At 38.6% G+C, this 17,158-nt stretch overlaps 1 protein-coding gene across 1 annotated transcript in view; it reads right to left on the reverse strand.

The window, feature by feature from the left end:
• LOC140229881 (neural cell adhesion molecule 2-like) overlaps positions 1-10,503 on the reverse strand; it is a 143,190-nt gene extending 132,687 nt beyond the window's left edge. The window contains exon 1 of the mRNA XM_072310087.1: positions 10,339-10,503. Coding sequence (XP_072166188.1) covers positions 10,339-10,384 — 46 coding nt within the window. The 5' untranslated portion in view covers positions 10,385-10,503. The remainder of the gene's footprint in view (positions 1-10,338) is intronic.
• Between the last annotated feature and the right edge of the window lie 6,655 nt (positions 10,504-17,158).

Raw genomic sequence — 17,158 nt, forward strand, 5'->3', positions numbered from 1 at the left:
TTCACGGCAATTTTCACAAATTGCCACTGGCATTCACTGCATATAGTGTATACAAGAGCTTCCGCATGCATTTTAATTTCATGGATATTGGCTCTCACAAAATTTGTGAAATAAAATGCAGGGTTCTTTTTCTTCCATTTTTTGGTTTTACTGTACATTATGAATACAAATCTACTTGATGCTTTCTATGATTTTTACAATTAGAAGTAATGTTTATCAAATGAATTCAAAACAGAAAATTTTTAGCTTCAAATGTCTAATTCCTGACCCTTTGCAATATACAGTGTAGGGCCTACATGTAAGGCTGTTTTTAAGTATTCATTTCTCCCTTCTTATTTGTTTGTTTTTTTCTCTCTCATTCTATTGTCCAAACAAAGCCAAGAAAGAATGACTTTGTCAAAATTCAAATTCATGTCACTTTTTGACTTAAAGAAGAGAAGGAATCTAGAATTCTCCATCAAACTCACGAACACATACATGTAATGATATAAAAGACCACACGAATCCTGTCATAACTATGGCAGGCAGTTTCACTTTGGCTTTGTTCAGAGATCCTCACTGTCTTTAAAAAAATAAATAAATAAAAAAAAAAATAGTGATGAGGCATGAGCCTAAACATTTGAATTGAATGCAAGCCTCTGTTCCTACACTTGATTGACTGTTGCGGCACAGTCCCAACATCAAATTGCTCAATTTATCGTCCCTCCATCTCTCCAGCTGCTATTTGCTACCAACCCATCCACGGTGTCTCGCCGCGGCTGAAGTTATTAGTCGCTGTCACGGACTAAAGCGATTCACCATAATCCTGATGGCTATTTCATCTTCCACCAGCAACAGATGACAAAGTTTTAATGCAGCTATACCAGAGACATAAAGTTGTCTGTCTGTCTGTCTGTCTGTCTGTCCTGGAATTCACCTAACGACTGATGGAATTTGCAAATCGCAAGAAGCGAATTGCAAATATCTCAAAAAGCGCACTGCAAATATCTCAAGGAGATACATCATCCATGGATTTTAAATGAACTTTACTATAGGAGTATGCAGACATGCTACGGTATGTATGATACCACATTATGCACGGGAAAAAGGAATTGGAAGCTGTAAACCATTAGGTCTACACATTGTGCAAATGAATAGACCTATGTTGTAGTCATTTCGTGCTGGGATTTTTTTTTTTTTTTTTCAGGCCTACAGTATGTACCTCTAAATTCATTTGAGATGACAAGCACTTGAATAGTACGTACTACCGCCCCAAATGAAAACCATGTGCATACTATATGAAGAGTTTGTTCGCAAAAACCGAGAAGTCCATATTTGCCAAATGGATATATTTGCGATTAAAGGTCAAGAAAAATAAAGAGAATAATAAGAAAATTTTTGCTTCTTTTGACCATAACTTCAAAAATGTACCTTTATATGTAATGACCAATATATCATTTTAAAGGTTTTATTTTGTACTTTATGACAGAGACCGTACTTCAAAATCTTCAAAAATGGACTTATCGGTTTCTGCGAACAAACTCTTCCTATTAAAGTTTAATAAAGTCTCCAGTCATAAACTAGCAATAGCAATCTCTACACTTTGACTTACAATCTGAATTCCAGAAAGCTAATTAATGTCTCCATAATACACAACTAAATTGAAAAACAAAACATGTATAACTGTAAGCCCTACATACAGGGTATCTTACATAATGAAGAGCCCCATTTAAATGTTTGGAGGAGGCCCCATGTCTAACTTGAGGGGTGTCTTTTTGTTCCTATTTAACCAGGGGTCAAATGGTCACAGTTCTTCTCTGCTGAAAACAAGAAAGAATACCCACACAGCCGGTTAAAAAGAATGTAAATCTTAACAGCAAGTAGAGACCCACAGGCACAGCATACATACCAATGAATGAAAACTAAAAATACATCAAAGTGATAATGCCTGAACATATCAGGAGTGCAACAGGGAAATCGGGATGAGGCTGCATTATTCATCAGGCCCTAAATACACTTGTATATAAATCACAATCTCTAAAATCCCTGAACTGCTTAGGTCCTACAACGTACCACTGCCCAATGAGTGAGGATGTAGAGTGAGAAAATGTGTTGATTTTTACTGAACTTTTGGTTTAGGCCTATAGCCTACATTTTACCAATATTATCCCTATGAACTATTTGCGATATATTCTAGAAAAATACACAATCAATCTTGCTCGACACTGCATGCCATAGAACACTGTAGGTACAATTTATGGCGTTGTTCTGTGAGTACAAGTGGGCACTGCACAAAAACTCCTGGAGCTCAAGGGTTAATTGATTAACAGTATTTCAATTTCAAAATATCTTATCAACAGATCTTTTACAAGCTACGAAACATAAACTTTGCTGGTGATATAGTGGCAATCATTCTGACTGGATGCCTTTGTGTATTTACAATAGTGTCTGGGATCACTTTGTCTGTCTGTACAAATTGTAGGTCTGTCCAGGGTTCTCACCTCCCTGGTCTGTCTGTGAGCATGTGCTGGAGAGAGAGAGAGTGCGCGCATGTGTGTGTGTGTGTGTGCCTTCATCATCCCTCCAATCAAATCGTGAAAATAACATCATGTGCTCTCCCCAGGTGAAAATCCAATAAATTCCCCCCACTAAACTTTCCCTGGCATTTTGTTTCAATGGGGGTACACTGGCGCTCTGTTCTTTGTTGAATTCACCCTGACTCGTGCCCAAAAGAATGCCAAGAATTTTGGTCCCAGTCTAGCAATCAAGCCATACAACAGAGTCCTTCTGGACCCAGACTTGACCATTCTGGAGTACTGTAACTGCAGAAATTTCACTCTCACAAGAGCAAAGACCATTCTTGACTTTGACTTTATAGGTATCATAAATGAGTCTTCTGAAGAGCTGGTCTACTTTCCTTTGATGATTGATGGTGTATGTACAGTGTAGCTTCAATGTAAAAACCTGTGCAGCTTTGAACAACTGAGTTTCATTCACTTTGTTTGACTAAATTTCACTAATATCTTGTATTATGTACACTCCTTAAAACATGAATTTATACACATGTATGTAAAATCTTGGACTTATACGTATATGCAGAATAGCCAGCTACAAGTACTTATTCACAAATAGCGCAATAATCTTAACTTCACACATATTCATCAGCACTAGCTTGAACATCAGGTTTATTGACAAATAATGAATCGCGCGCTTGTTCGTCTTATGTAAAGTGATGCCCCGGCATCGGGCTTAAAGGGTGTGTACAGTTCTGGTCGAGGTGAGGATTTACCTTTAAAGTTTTGCGAGATATTCAGAAACCACTCTATGAGATGTCAAAGAGCATGCAGTTTTAAGGGGTATCAAAAGTTTATTCGATGAAAATCGGTTTTGAAATGGCTGAGATATCCAAAAACAAGGTGAAACAAAGAGATCCTAATAAAGTTGTGGCATGTCGCCTTTTATTATTAGCACTTTTTCGGATATCTCAGCCATTTGAAAACCAATTTTCATCAAATAAACGTTGAATCCTTCTTAAAATTACATGCTCTTTCATATTTCATAAGAGGCTTTTCATTATCTCACTTAGGAATGTTCAAAACATGAATCCCCACCTCAACCAGTACTGTACAGTCCCTTTAAACCCGACTGTGCTTGAAGCTTGAACTAGTGAAGACACATTTTGCAAATTTCCTGACTTCCGCCTTATTTGTCTGATCCATCATAGGAAAGTGCTCTAAAACTCAAGCTCGAGCTGATAAAGACATATTGTAGTGTTTGTACCTAAAGTGAAAAATTGAGATTTGTCCACAGCACTGGCTACAAATAAAATCTTGAATGCCAGACACCTACTTTTCCTGGTGTAGGACTACATCATAATCCCTCCTATTAAAATAAAAAAGTATGGTGGGAAGATTAAGATATCAATGTGATGGCACTATATCTTTGATCACAACAAGCTTTCAAAGATCAGGGTTAGGCTCCTACAAGTGTACATATTCCATGTCAATACATTACTCCTTCATTCAACTTGAGTGCCCTATAAACAAAGTAATCATGAAAATATTTCGAGTTGTTATACACATTCTTCTCCTCGCTCCAACACTTGACAACAACAATCAATTGTTGCTGAGTACTGAATAATCAACACCAGCAGGTTATTCTTTGAAATCAGATCTGTGAACTCGACTGGAAATATCAATTCTACAACACACCAATTTGCACAGCACCATAGAAACTACATACAGTGCATTGTACATTTGTCTCCCAACACCTTTACCGTCAAAGTGTTTTTATAATTTTCCAAACTGGAATGATAAGCCCTTCTTCCTCTCTCAAAAGGGCCGCCTCACACTCCTGAATAAAATTTAACATGGTCTACCTCTCCCATTCGTAGTCCCTGGCTCTACATTGTACAGGCTAGTAAAAATAGGCACATTTTCCACTCTGTTTCTTTCAATAATTTATTTCCCATACAAGAAGTACCATACAATTTCATTTGGCCCTGATATATGAAATTTATAAGCTGGGGCATACTCACGACTATCAAAGTTAGGATGTACATCTGCAGATCCGCTACAAATGTACAGTAACTCTCCTACAAGAAATCTTTCATTGTACACAGTACCTTTGTACTATTTCCACCGGTTCAAAATGAGGAATAGTATTGGAAATTATGACCATGAAGAGCCAAAGTTTCTCTTATTTTTACTAAATTTCTTGCAATCATCAGCATGTCCCTTGAGATGCCATTGACTACTGAACAGTCCTGGGTATCTCTTCAACCACTTGTACATCTTCACACTATGCACTACCTGTATGTGCTATTTAACAGTGGCAGATCCAGAGGGGGCGCACCGGGTGCGCACCCACTCTTTATCTTATATTGTTAAAACACAAGAAATAAAAAGATTTTGTAAAGGTGCCTCCCCTTCATAGAATTCCTGGATCTGCCCCTGTATTATTAAATTTGGTACATAACATTATCATATGAAGCAAACAATTAGACAACCTGTTTTGAACTTAAATTGTGATATTTGTTTGTTTGTTTGTTTTTTTTTTTTGTTTTTTGTTTTTTTTTGGTTTCTGGGGTATGATAAGTTCATATCATTAGCTGAATACTCAGGGATTGTGATCACTGAACAGCTGTTGATTAAATGGTCAGTGATCTAACAGCCTCTGCTTACAGCTGTACATTCTACATTTGTAAGCCTGCTGTACGTTTGTACGTACAAAATTTACTGAGTCATGAGTGTCAAACAAGGAGAAGATATATACATCTATACATTATCTATCAATGTTGTAGGTTAAAGATCGTAGTTAAGAACATAACGCCTGTTGTATTGTAGTCATGCTACGAATGCACTATAACTCTCTGTGCATTCTCTGCACAGGAGAAGGATCTTGTTTGCCTCCACTCTATGGCGGGTACAGCCACACAGCATTTTTTATTATCAGTGATAAAATACACACACCATGGTTAATGATTGACTAAGGATCTGTTTTGATTCTCCCCTCTCTCTCATATTCAAAGAATGGGGGGAAAATGGTAACGCACACTTCATCTTCGCACAGTGCTGAATGTGTAGGCCTACAGAGATCATAGCGCAAGCCTTACGATAACACAATAATACCAGGCTCACACTGTGTCGAATAGTGAAAAAAAAAGAATGTTGGGCCTCTCAGTTCACATCCAAAGTAGAATGTTGATTGATTTTGAAAGTTGGATTGATGTCTCATATATGAGACATTGGTAAACACAGAAACAAAAAGACTGCAACAAGGCAACTTGGCAACATCATAGCGCAAGCCTTACGATTCAATAATAGTACCAGGCTCACACTGTCAAATAAATCATCATTTCATACTTGCCAACTCTACCGCTTTGGGCGGTAGACTACTGCTTTAATAGAGGTTTTGACCGGCTACCAATTTTCTCTTCTGATCTACCAATTTTATAGCAAACCTACCATAGATTGAAATAGAAGTTATATTTTCCCTTCATTGTGCGTTGATTCCCTAAAATAAGCTAGTAATTAGAATACTAATAATAATTTCAAGGAACTCGTTCCTCAAAAACGCCGTATTTCAGCCTTCTAATATGCACACATGTATGCACACTGCAGTGGCGCACTACTAGTAGTCTCTATCATATCTACGTGCGTGCAAGACTTTCTGTACACGTGTATGTGTAGCTAGAACCACGCATAATTAGTAATGTTTTGGTAGCTCCCGTGTGCATGGTGCGGACGATGCGGTATACGGTGTGGCATGATCACCGAACTGATCCCAGCCAGCCGTGTACGTATGTGATTGTATTAAACGTACACGTATTTTCATATCTAACTTGTGATAACAATATGTTTGATTACTTTTTCACATATGCTTAGCCTACAAAAATTATTTACCAATGTCTGATTTTCATGCATAGTCTACAAAATTGTTCATAGATTTACATGGATTATATGTTTTTTATCAATACCAAGAACCCTTTAAAAAGATTAAAAAGCATGCACCAGATCTCATATTTTGATATTGAAAAACAAAAAAAAGGTCCACACCGCAGGAGGGGGCGCACCCCCCCCCCCTCCCACACCCCCCCCCCCCCTCGGGCACAAGCGCGCTCGGGCTTGGTCGCTTCGCTCCCTCGCAAAATCTACCTCTTCAGGATTTCAAAATGTTGGCAAGTATGTCATTTTTTATCATACAATCACATTAACACATTGTATATTGTATCTATGATATTGCAACATACATTGTATCAATGATGGAAATCATTTTTACACTGAAAAAAGGCCAAAGAATCTAGGCCTATTTTCCAGAATGGAGTGTTGCAAACGAAAGAAATGTTTTGTGCTGGTGATGAACTGACTGTTACCTGGTAAGTTGTGCACTGGATTTGTGTTTCTGCTGTAATAAGATACAGTGTACACTTGTAATCACTGGAAACTGAAAGAAAAAATTGAACACTGATGACAATGCATTTCCTTTTCGCTGCTAAGTCTTCCAATAATCATTATGCCGCAGAAACAAAAAGGCATTATGATGCAAGCCCTACCTACAGGAGCTCTTGCAGTTCTTACTTTCACTTTCCAAACTGTCACATACCACTCACTGACAAGACATTGTCAAAAATAGACACCAGCGATAAACAACATCATGCGGCTTTGTTCTACTGTAACTCTGAAAAAAACTAGAGAAGCAATCAAAATATGTCTGAGATAAAGAGCAATGAAGGAAATCACAGCTCTTTGGGGTCAGTCTATTTGTGCTTCAATGACTCTTTATATCACCAACAATTTCCTGTCATGTGTGCATGCATGTGTTTACACCTTAATCATTGCTACTTGTGACCCATGTAATCTGAGCAATCTTCTCAGTTCATAAGTGAAAATCTTGCCAGGATTCATGCGACACATTTCATATGTTCACTGTTTTTTTGCAATGTAATGTATCCAGAACCATCTTTGGAAACTCTGTGTTACACTTTGATGGCTTATCTTTACACTGCACACTGGCAATGGTCAGACGGTCCCTGACCAATAAAAATTGCTCTCAGACCTGTAACTTTTTCAGGAATAATCATTAACCGATAAAAAATGGAAAAAATGGGTGCCTACTGGTCCAACAGACAGGTCGGACCAGTAGAAAAATATGAGTTAGTGTGCAGTCTTGCATAACATATCCCTTCTCAAGTCAACTTGCCTTTGTTGCGGTTGAGAAATGCATAATACAATCATTTAAATTTGAATATTATTGCCTTCATTTCAATCAAATTAAATATTCTATTAGAAAGCAAAAACTCTCTCTTAAGAAAAATGAAAGTATTACTTGTAAATAAATATGTGTGGTACTTTTGATTTTAGAATGTCACTCTGCTACTGTAAACCAACAAAGACACCACTATACAGGCATATCCAAGCTTCATCCCCCTTGCATTAGTTGCAACATAGTAAAGAGGAGAGCGATGAATTCAGCATATGAAGGTTTAAACCTGATTCAATGTATTAAATTGCCACAATCGTTAATGTACTATGAGGCTATATCGTCTGTTGAGAATGAGAAGGGCGTTGAGTTGTATCGAACATTATGGGTTTTGTGAGAACTTAACGCCCTTATCATTCTCAACCGACGATATCATGTCTCACTAGGGACTTTACTACAGGACAACTCTGTGTCCACTCCTCTGTACAAAAGCATCCCCATCGTCAAAATATCCCACCCGGAAATGCAATCATCCTCTCATCCTGGGCTACATGCCAAACATCTCACAATGAGGGGCATTGTCAAGTTTCTGCCTTCAGACAGAGAGGGGGGGGGGGGGACCAATATTTGTACCCCTTTACACAAGCCTGCATAATCTGTTTACTGCGCTGACACTAGAAAACACTATAATGGCAAATGTAAAGGGAATGATCATGACATACCACCAAACACGTCTTGATTGGTGTCAAAGTCTGAACGCAATCACTGATATGTGCAATCAATGCACAATGGACATTATATATTTTTCTCTCTTTTTTTTTGGGGGGGGGGGATATTCTTTTTTTTTTTTCGCACAGTGTCATTGAAAACTCATTGGACTGGACCAATGAACACCATCAAGATAGAACAGGCTCGACATTGCTGAGTGTCACAACAATGGATACATACTACCTTTTGTGACTCACAATCATTTAATGACCAAAACACATATCTTCCCTCACCCCATCCCGCAAAACTTTCCTTCGTAAAAGCACAATAAGAACATGGTTTATGTTAGCTGCATGAATACTGCAAACCTTTTTGAGTCTTTATGTTGACAACAATATAATTGTGGCTTTGCGAGCTGCCTTGATTGGTTCCCCCCCCCCCCATGTGAAGAGTTTGCCAGACACAAACTTCCCAACACTACCGTACTGTAATTGCAAATGCATGTCTTAAATGTGTACATCATCAGATGAGAAGCACAAAACCTAAAACTTAGAAATGACAATATTTGTTGCAAAATGGAAGATCATATTCCCCTGAAGGTCTTGTGCTATTAATTGCAAAGAAAAAAAAGGAATGACTCTATAATGTATGGGGGCTGTAACCACAAACTTGATAGGAAACTTTGTTTTAAAACTTCACATAGCAAATCCATGAAAGTCTGAGAATCTACACTGTTTAACTTGAAAGCCACTTCTTCAAACCAGCTCTGCTAGATATCACACATTTTGAGGCAAGGTTACCAATATCCTTGACTGGACAGATTTCCCTCAATACGAGATCACCTGAAAACACACACTGGAACTTCCTTGTGTTCCTTGCACTTGAATAAATCTCTCCTCTAAAAAGAAATGGGGATATTAGATCACTAGTATTTTAACCCACAAAGGATTCAGAGCTTTGCTCATGAAATAACTCAATTAGGCTGCCTGTTCTGATGACTTCATCTCGTCTATAGGACTGGAAACAATTGACAAACAGTCCTCCAAAAGTCTAAACTAAAGCTTTGAATTCTTGTCCTCATTTTCATTGCACTGTTTCCCTAAACCCACCAATGTTACAAATGTTTGGTTTGGTTTGGTCATTTTTTTTTTCCTGTTAAGTTTTTATGCCTCATTTCCATTACAAAGTAAGTCAAAGGTATTCATAAGTTGACATTCAGTGGAAGTTAACTGAAACTGGGAGGCCATTCATTAACCATACCAGATTATTGTTTTTCCAGGTGAATAAAGTTGAATTGCAGAAATCTCCACCTCCACCTGCTCTAATAGACTAATACTAGCACAAATTTCAAGGGTGCCGAACAAGCAGAGAAGGTACAACCGTTGGGGAAATTTTCCCTTTTTTTAAGTTTGTTTGTTTGCTCTTTCTCTTTTTTGAAATAATCAATTGCAACCGCCCCTGTGGTCACACTAGTGGCACATGTTGATTGTCCAGAGTCTGCGCATTGTCCACGCTTTGTCCCGAGTGCGGACGTGCGGCGCAAAGGTGTGGAGAACACCAGCCCCAGCGAGCTCCGCAGACAAGCAGCAGACCGTGTTTTATGGACACGGCTAGTCATCGAAAGCCCCAACCGAGAGCACTGCGGGCACCTCTTACGTAATGGACGGTCTTAGGTTTAGGAGCAGAAAAATTAAGAAAATCACGTTGAGCGTTGCAGCATGTTAGAAAGGGTAAGTGACGTTAAACCTCCGCAACATGCAAGGCAAGCAGGTACGGGGGGAACAACTCAATATCTGCGTATTTTAATCAGAAAATCAGAAACTGACCAGTGATGATGTAGTGGTCACCATGCCCACCAAGCTTCCACCGCATCCAGAAACTCCATCGTCCAGTACGATAAATTGCAACTCATAGTTAATCATAGAATTAATCAGTTTATCCTGTACTTACCAGCAGCACTAATCGACATGGATATCAGCAGAAGTATCCTCAGCATCTTGGAGCAGCGATAATGCAGCAAGAACGAGAGAAAATATTCCTCAAGAGAAAAAGGAATAACGTCGAGAAGTCTTCCACCAGCTGGTAACGCAAGGTCTGGTTTCGTAAGTCTACGGCAAGTTGATACCACTGGATGACTGAACCGAAAGAGCGAAGAGCGTTTTTTGGTCCAGACGGTTTGAAGTTGGTAGACGCCCGCCGCGCTACTCAGCTCTGCGTGTGTGTGTGTGTGTGTATGTGTGTGTATATTTGTGTGTGCGCGTGAATGCGTTTGTGAGTCACCTTGCCAAAAATCGATAGAAAAACTCGTGGATGTTCACAAAGCACACGTGTGGCCGATCAACATGCGCAGGCGCAAAGATAAGTTTGTGTACGGATGAACGCACCAACGCTCATGGCCATAAAAGAAAAGAAAGGACAAAATAAAAGGGGAGGGGTGGGGGTGGACAATGCTTCAAGAATAGATGCTATCCATGTCCAGCTTGTGACGGGTCAGTGGCCTTGCAGCATTTCAAATCTCATAGGATATCCCAGGAAAACACCATATCATTAATTATAGTCCACAAGACGTCTACATCATAACATGTCCATGACAAACAGTCTTGTGTTGATTGCCGATGATTTTATTCAAAGTCATGAAATTCTTCCGTCGATATGATTTCATTGCAACTGATTGACGAATTGCCCTACACCGACGTAAATAAGCGCTGAATTGATCAGTGTTTTAGTAGCTAAAGTCAATGTTCATATCGATTAGAAATACCAAGGAGAACACCTTGATTATACAATGTCATGCTCACTATCAACGTAGTGAATGCCGAACCTATACACGATTAGTGTATACGATTATACAGTGAGTGATAACAGTAGGCCCTAAATTGGGAAACTTCGTTTTGATGCGTATTGGTGCAACTGCTGTTTTACATCAAAAACAGAATAGAAATTGAATTTTAAAAAGCCATTCCTCCAGTTGCAATTAGTCTAATGAATCAACTACACTTTAGCCACTACAGCATGACTAGAAATTACAAGTGTATTTAGACATTTGAATTCTATTTTATCAAAGTTTGCTTCAGATGAGTTGAAGTCGTAAGACTTTGTTCGAGATATCATAAAAGTCAAGGATTTTATGCAATTGAATCCCATGAGTTCCGAAATATAAACGACAAAATGTGAATGAGAGAGATGTTCACGTGATCTACACGTCACAGGGTTCTCAAAAGAAGTTCGCATGATAATTTGAATACATTATCAAGTCCTCCGATTCGGATTCGGATCCCTCATCGTCATCATCATCATCGTCATCATCATCATCATCAGAAGAAGAAGAAGATGATGATGATGAAGAGGTTACTCTTCCCCCGAGAGGGAGACATGTCAGCGGTAGTTAAAGAGATAATGAATTCCATATGGATCCATGAACTAGCCGTTTTGCTCTAAAAAGCCCATTAATTTGGACCCTGGTAAGCAACTGGCATCCTGGCGACCCATGGGCAATAAGGAAGATAGCCAATAGGGTCTTGGGAAGATCAGTGTGATCACACATAAGGGTAAAGCCAGCAAACTGTGTCTTGTTGATTATCATTTTGTATGACATGTATCATCATTTGTGATATTGATATCGCAGATACTTTACTATTAAATAATAATACAATACATTTACAAGGCACTTTATTGTTAATCTTGTTGTTTTTACCATCAATATCGATATCATCATAGTCTTCGTCATCGTCATCATTCCAATATATATATATATATATATATATATATATATATATATATATATATATATATATATATATATATATAGTTTTTTTTTTCTTCTTTTTTTTTCGCAGACGCCGATGAATTCATCATTGACACGTCCAACGGACTTGATCCAGGCAGGGAAGCAATGCTCACCTCCCTGATCCAGGTCAGCTAGCTTCTACTTGCACAGTCAGTTCTTGGTCTATCCCGAATAACGCCCTCTACGCCTCGATACATAGGTCTCTCCAGGGGGCTGGATATGGTCTCACAGTGATTATGCTCCATCTCAGGGGCCGGCTCATTGTTGTTAATTTAAGGAAAAACAAATAAATGGATAAAAGTAAATGTATAAAGTACAGAATAATAAGTGTTGTGGGTTTTGCTTGTTTTCTCCTGTTCTGTTTTTATTGTTTTGTTTCGTATCTATTTAGACAATTTTATGTGTGTGTGTGTGTGTGTGTGTGTGTCCCTCTTCTCGTCTTAATCAAAGCCAGAATGATATTATATTGCGATGTTTCTATAGTTCCATTTTAGTTGTTTTTATTGTACTCGAGTATAATGCTTGTTGTATTTTTGTTGAATGAAAAATAGACTTGAACTTGAATTTATGTCACCCCGTTCTAAAATTTGCAAGATTTTTCAGTACAAACTCCGTTTAGATTTCATAAATTCCGACAATTTCACTGTTCAATATTATAGTAATACATGTAAAGATCATGATGATGATGATTTAATAATAATAATGATAATAATAATAATAATAATAATAATAATAATAACAATGACAATAATAGTAATAACGGTTGGTCTGGTCAACAAAGACACCGGCATGGACTTCGGCATCAACAAGTGCGCTGCCCTGGTTATGAAGAGAGAGAGAGAGACGAGTGAAGAGTGCAAGAATATCATTTCCTGATGGAAGAATTATTACAGAGTTTGGAGGAAGGAGAGAATTATAAATACCTCGGTGTGTTGGAATCTGATGCTGTCTCGAACAAAGCTATTAAGTGTCTGTGAAGAAGGAGTACGTCTCACGAGTAAAAAGTGTACTAAAATCACACTTAAAATGATGGACACGTGATCACAGCTCTAAACACATGGGCGGTAGCAGTTTTGAGATACACAGAAGTGGTGGAATGGAAGAAGGTGGAACTGGCTGCTATGGATCGGAAGACAAGAAAGATGCTCTCAATCTACAAAGCCCACCAGATGAGTGCCGATGTCGACAGGTTGTACCTTGCCAAGGAAAGAAGGAGGGTGAGGGCTCATGACTGCATCAGATTGCGTCGAAACGGAGCAAATCCGCCTCAACAATATCTACATCAAAAGCAGTGAGGAAAACTCCTTCGAGCCGTTCTGGTTGAAAGTGGAAATAATGTAAACGCCATTGATCCACTTACTTTCAAAGGCCAGAAACTAACAGAAAGATCCGCAAAGTGGAGAGAAAAGCAGCTACACGGGCAGTTTTGCAGAGAGACGGAGAACATCAGCGACACATGGTTATGGCTGAAGAAAGGAAAACTGAAGAAAGAGTCACAAGGACTGATCATCGCTGCCCAAGAGCAAGCATTGTCAAGGAATGCTCTAAGAGCCAAGGTACAGAAGAGAGATGTGGATGCCGCATGCAGGATATGCCGAGAAAGAGACGAGACAGTGCAACATATCGTATGTGGCTGTAGTAAACTGGCGCAAAAAGAGTACAAAAGACGACATGACATATGGCACAAGTCGTTCACTTGGAGCTTTGCAGAAAACATAAAATACCATGTGAGAGCAAATGGCATATGCACGAACCACAGAAAGTTTCTGAAAATGACCAAGTTAAAATCCTGTGGGATTTCGATGTTCAAACTGACAATATCATCCAGCATAGGTGTCTGGATATCATCCAGCATAGGCGTCTGGATATCATCGTCGTATAGAAAGGGTTCGACAGATGTGCACGATCATCGATGTCTCGGTACCGGGAGACAACAGTAGCCGAAAAGGAGAAGGAAAAGGTAGAAAAGTACCAGGACAGTGCAGGACCTGGCCAGAGAACTTCGCCGCCTGTGGAATATGAAAACGAAGGTGATCCCTGTGGTAGTTGGAGCACTCGCAACAACGCCAAAGCAGCTGCGACGGCACTTGGACGATGTGGGTGTGGCCGATCGAGTGCAAACGCTCTAAAAAGCAGCATTGCTGCTTGGGGACGGCGCAAATCCTGAGAAAAGTACTAGAAGTCTAAGGCTCTAGGATGGAACTTGACGTGATATTGATCTCAAAGAGATACTGGTGAAGATAGAGATAATAATAGTGATGAAATAACAACAACAACAACAACAACAACAACAACAATAATAATAATAATGATAATAATAATAATAATAATAATAATAATAATAATAATAATAATAATAATAATAATAATAATAATAATAGATTAAAAATAATAATACATGTACTAATGATAACGTTTTCTGAGTATAATCCCCTCTCCCTTGATTTGAATAAACATGACATTATGTCCAGCCGGCAAATAAGGTGGACTTTATAAAAGGATCCATACTCATCATCTACATCTGATAACTTCTAAACAGGCTGAAATCCCCCCCCCCCCCCCATTCACTTGAGTGTCTTTAGTACAGCACAGTGATGGGGCACGGGCTGGTTCACTTTATTTGCATGGTGTGAAACCCATCCAGGCTGTGTTAATCCCAAGGAGCATTTCATTTAATTTTCATCAATGCAAAATAAGTATACCAGACTGCTCATGCTTTATGTTTTATGTAACTTTTTCACCCCCCCCCCTCTCTCCATCAAAACGGAAAAAAACACCGTCTCCCCTATTTTCTTTCGTAGACTCTATTAATTTCTTTAATATTACATAAATGTTTGTTCGACCAGTTACTAAGTGTAAAATTAATCAGCAGCTTACATGTTTTCATATCTTATATTATGGTCATCATGTCTTTAAATCAATACCGTGTGATATAACTTATGAGACAGTTCAAGGACACGTTACATGAACATTCAATCTATTTACTGGTTCCCATTACCCCCTACAACATTAATCGACAACACAGTTTAAACCGATTTCTATACAGAAAGACATTTCATATTTTTACATATTCTGCAGAATACTGTCAATAATGGTTACAGCAGCCTAAACCCTTTGCTTCGTGTCATATGCAAGAAGTGCTCTGAAATACACACTATATCGAATTCATCTTAATTGCCCATTTTATGAAAATGGGGATCTTTGCTCTGCGGGAAAAGTCCGCGTATAGGACATGCACTATATCAGTTTGTTTGTTTGTTTTTATTTCCGAAACAATAAAATCATATACAAGATAAACAGTGTTGAACATGACATAACTAAAACATGAATCAAGATTGAAGTATCAAAATACAATGAAAACAAGTTGACATGTGACAATGATGATAACATGTAACGGTGGATAGCCCATTTCAGGTCTATCAACATGATAGATCTGTTCTTCCATGGGGTCCAAGATTTATAAACATATGATAACTAACATGTCTTTAATTCATACCAAACATAATATCTAAAATCATATCACAAAACAATCCCTCAAACACCCCCTCCCTCCCCCTCCCCCCTCCCCCTCCCCCCCCCCCCCCCGACTCATCTTAGATCTCTGGTGACATAGGGTAATATACATGTAAATACATACAACATTTTTATATTCATCAATTCATTTTCAATAATTCTACTATTTTACGGTTCAAAATCTACATATACAATTTTTGATTTCTCTATTGAAATCAGTGGCGGATCCGGGGGGGGGGGGGCGCAACAGGCGCACATCCCCCTTTATTTTTCGTTAAAAACAAAAGAAATAAAAAAAATGAAATGAAACCCGGAAGTGGCACCAGAAAAATCAGTTGCGCCCCCACCCCACCCCGGCAGCTATGTATGTGCAGGGAGGTGGAAGAGAAGACACACATGCAGCTGTATTCAGTATTGACATTCACTGGCGGTTCTGACGATTATGTCCATTAACTCATATCATACTAATTATACGCGTCCTTGAAGGGGGAGCAATAGCTATTTGCTCAAGAACGTTTTCTAGTCCATGGAACTGCCGTTGCATGTTTCTATTTTGGGCAAATTTTCGAGCAATCATATTTTGGTCATCAGGAATGGCCTCTACGTGTCCAAGCTGCAGACGTATGCCTATAAACGACCTAGACATTAGATTGATAGTGGTAATATAAAAATTGCGTTAATGAGATAATTACTCTAAAGTTTCGCTGTGTATACCGCTGTTCTCACCATAATTGTTTCTATATCAATTAGCAAATAAATTTACGAATGTATCCATGTTAATACCATGCATGTTTCCCAGCTTTATTACAATTTCCCATGGTCACCCCTGCAGAGCTCATCTGAGTGTGCTACAGAGCATTGTTATTTTGCCTCCTACTAACTGCTGTATAGCATTCAACAACTCTAGTTCAGTCATGAAGACAGAAAACAAACTAGTGAAAACTGCGCAAACGAAATACAGTCCAGTCACACTTTGTAAGAGGTCCATGAGTGTGGAATCCATCTACACTAATCTACTTCATGCCCTCTTATCTCCTCCTCCTGCTCCTCCTCTTCTTCTTCTTCCTCGTGTTCGTCTTGCTCTCATTCGTTTTCATTTTTCCCACTCCGCTGGTTTACAAACCGCATGGCGAAATGTAAATCATTACTTTTAATTCTGTGGTGTCAAACAATATCAATATTTGGTTCAAATGTTCAATTATGGATTCTTGAATATAATAACTTCATTGGCGTTGTTTAATGATACTTCTACTATTTTTTACGTTATTTTTTCAAGCATAGCTGATAAATGTGAAACTAAATTCAAGTAATGGCAATATGTTCAATGACTGATATACGTAAAGATTGTCAAAACACGACGGACCTGCAGAATTATCGCCAGTGGCTAGTTTAATGTATACATACTATTTTACTTAACTTTTCAAAAAGTATAACCTTTGACATGACCTTTCTTAGCCAAGAACCTTCACA

This window comes from Diadema setosum, chromosome 6 (assembly GCF_964275005.1).
Source record: "Diadema setosum chromosome 6, eeDiaSeto1, whole genome shotgun sequence".
Taxonomy (NCBI): domain Eukaryota; kingdom Metazoa; phylum Echinodermata; class Echinoidea; order Diadematoida; family Diadematidae; genus Diadema; species Diadema setosum.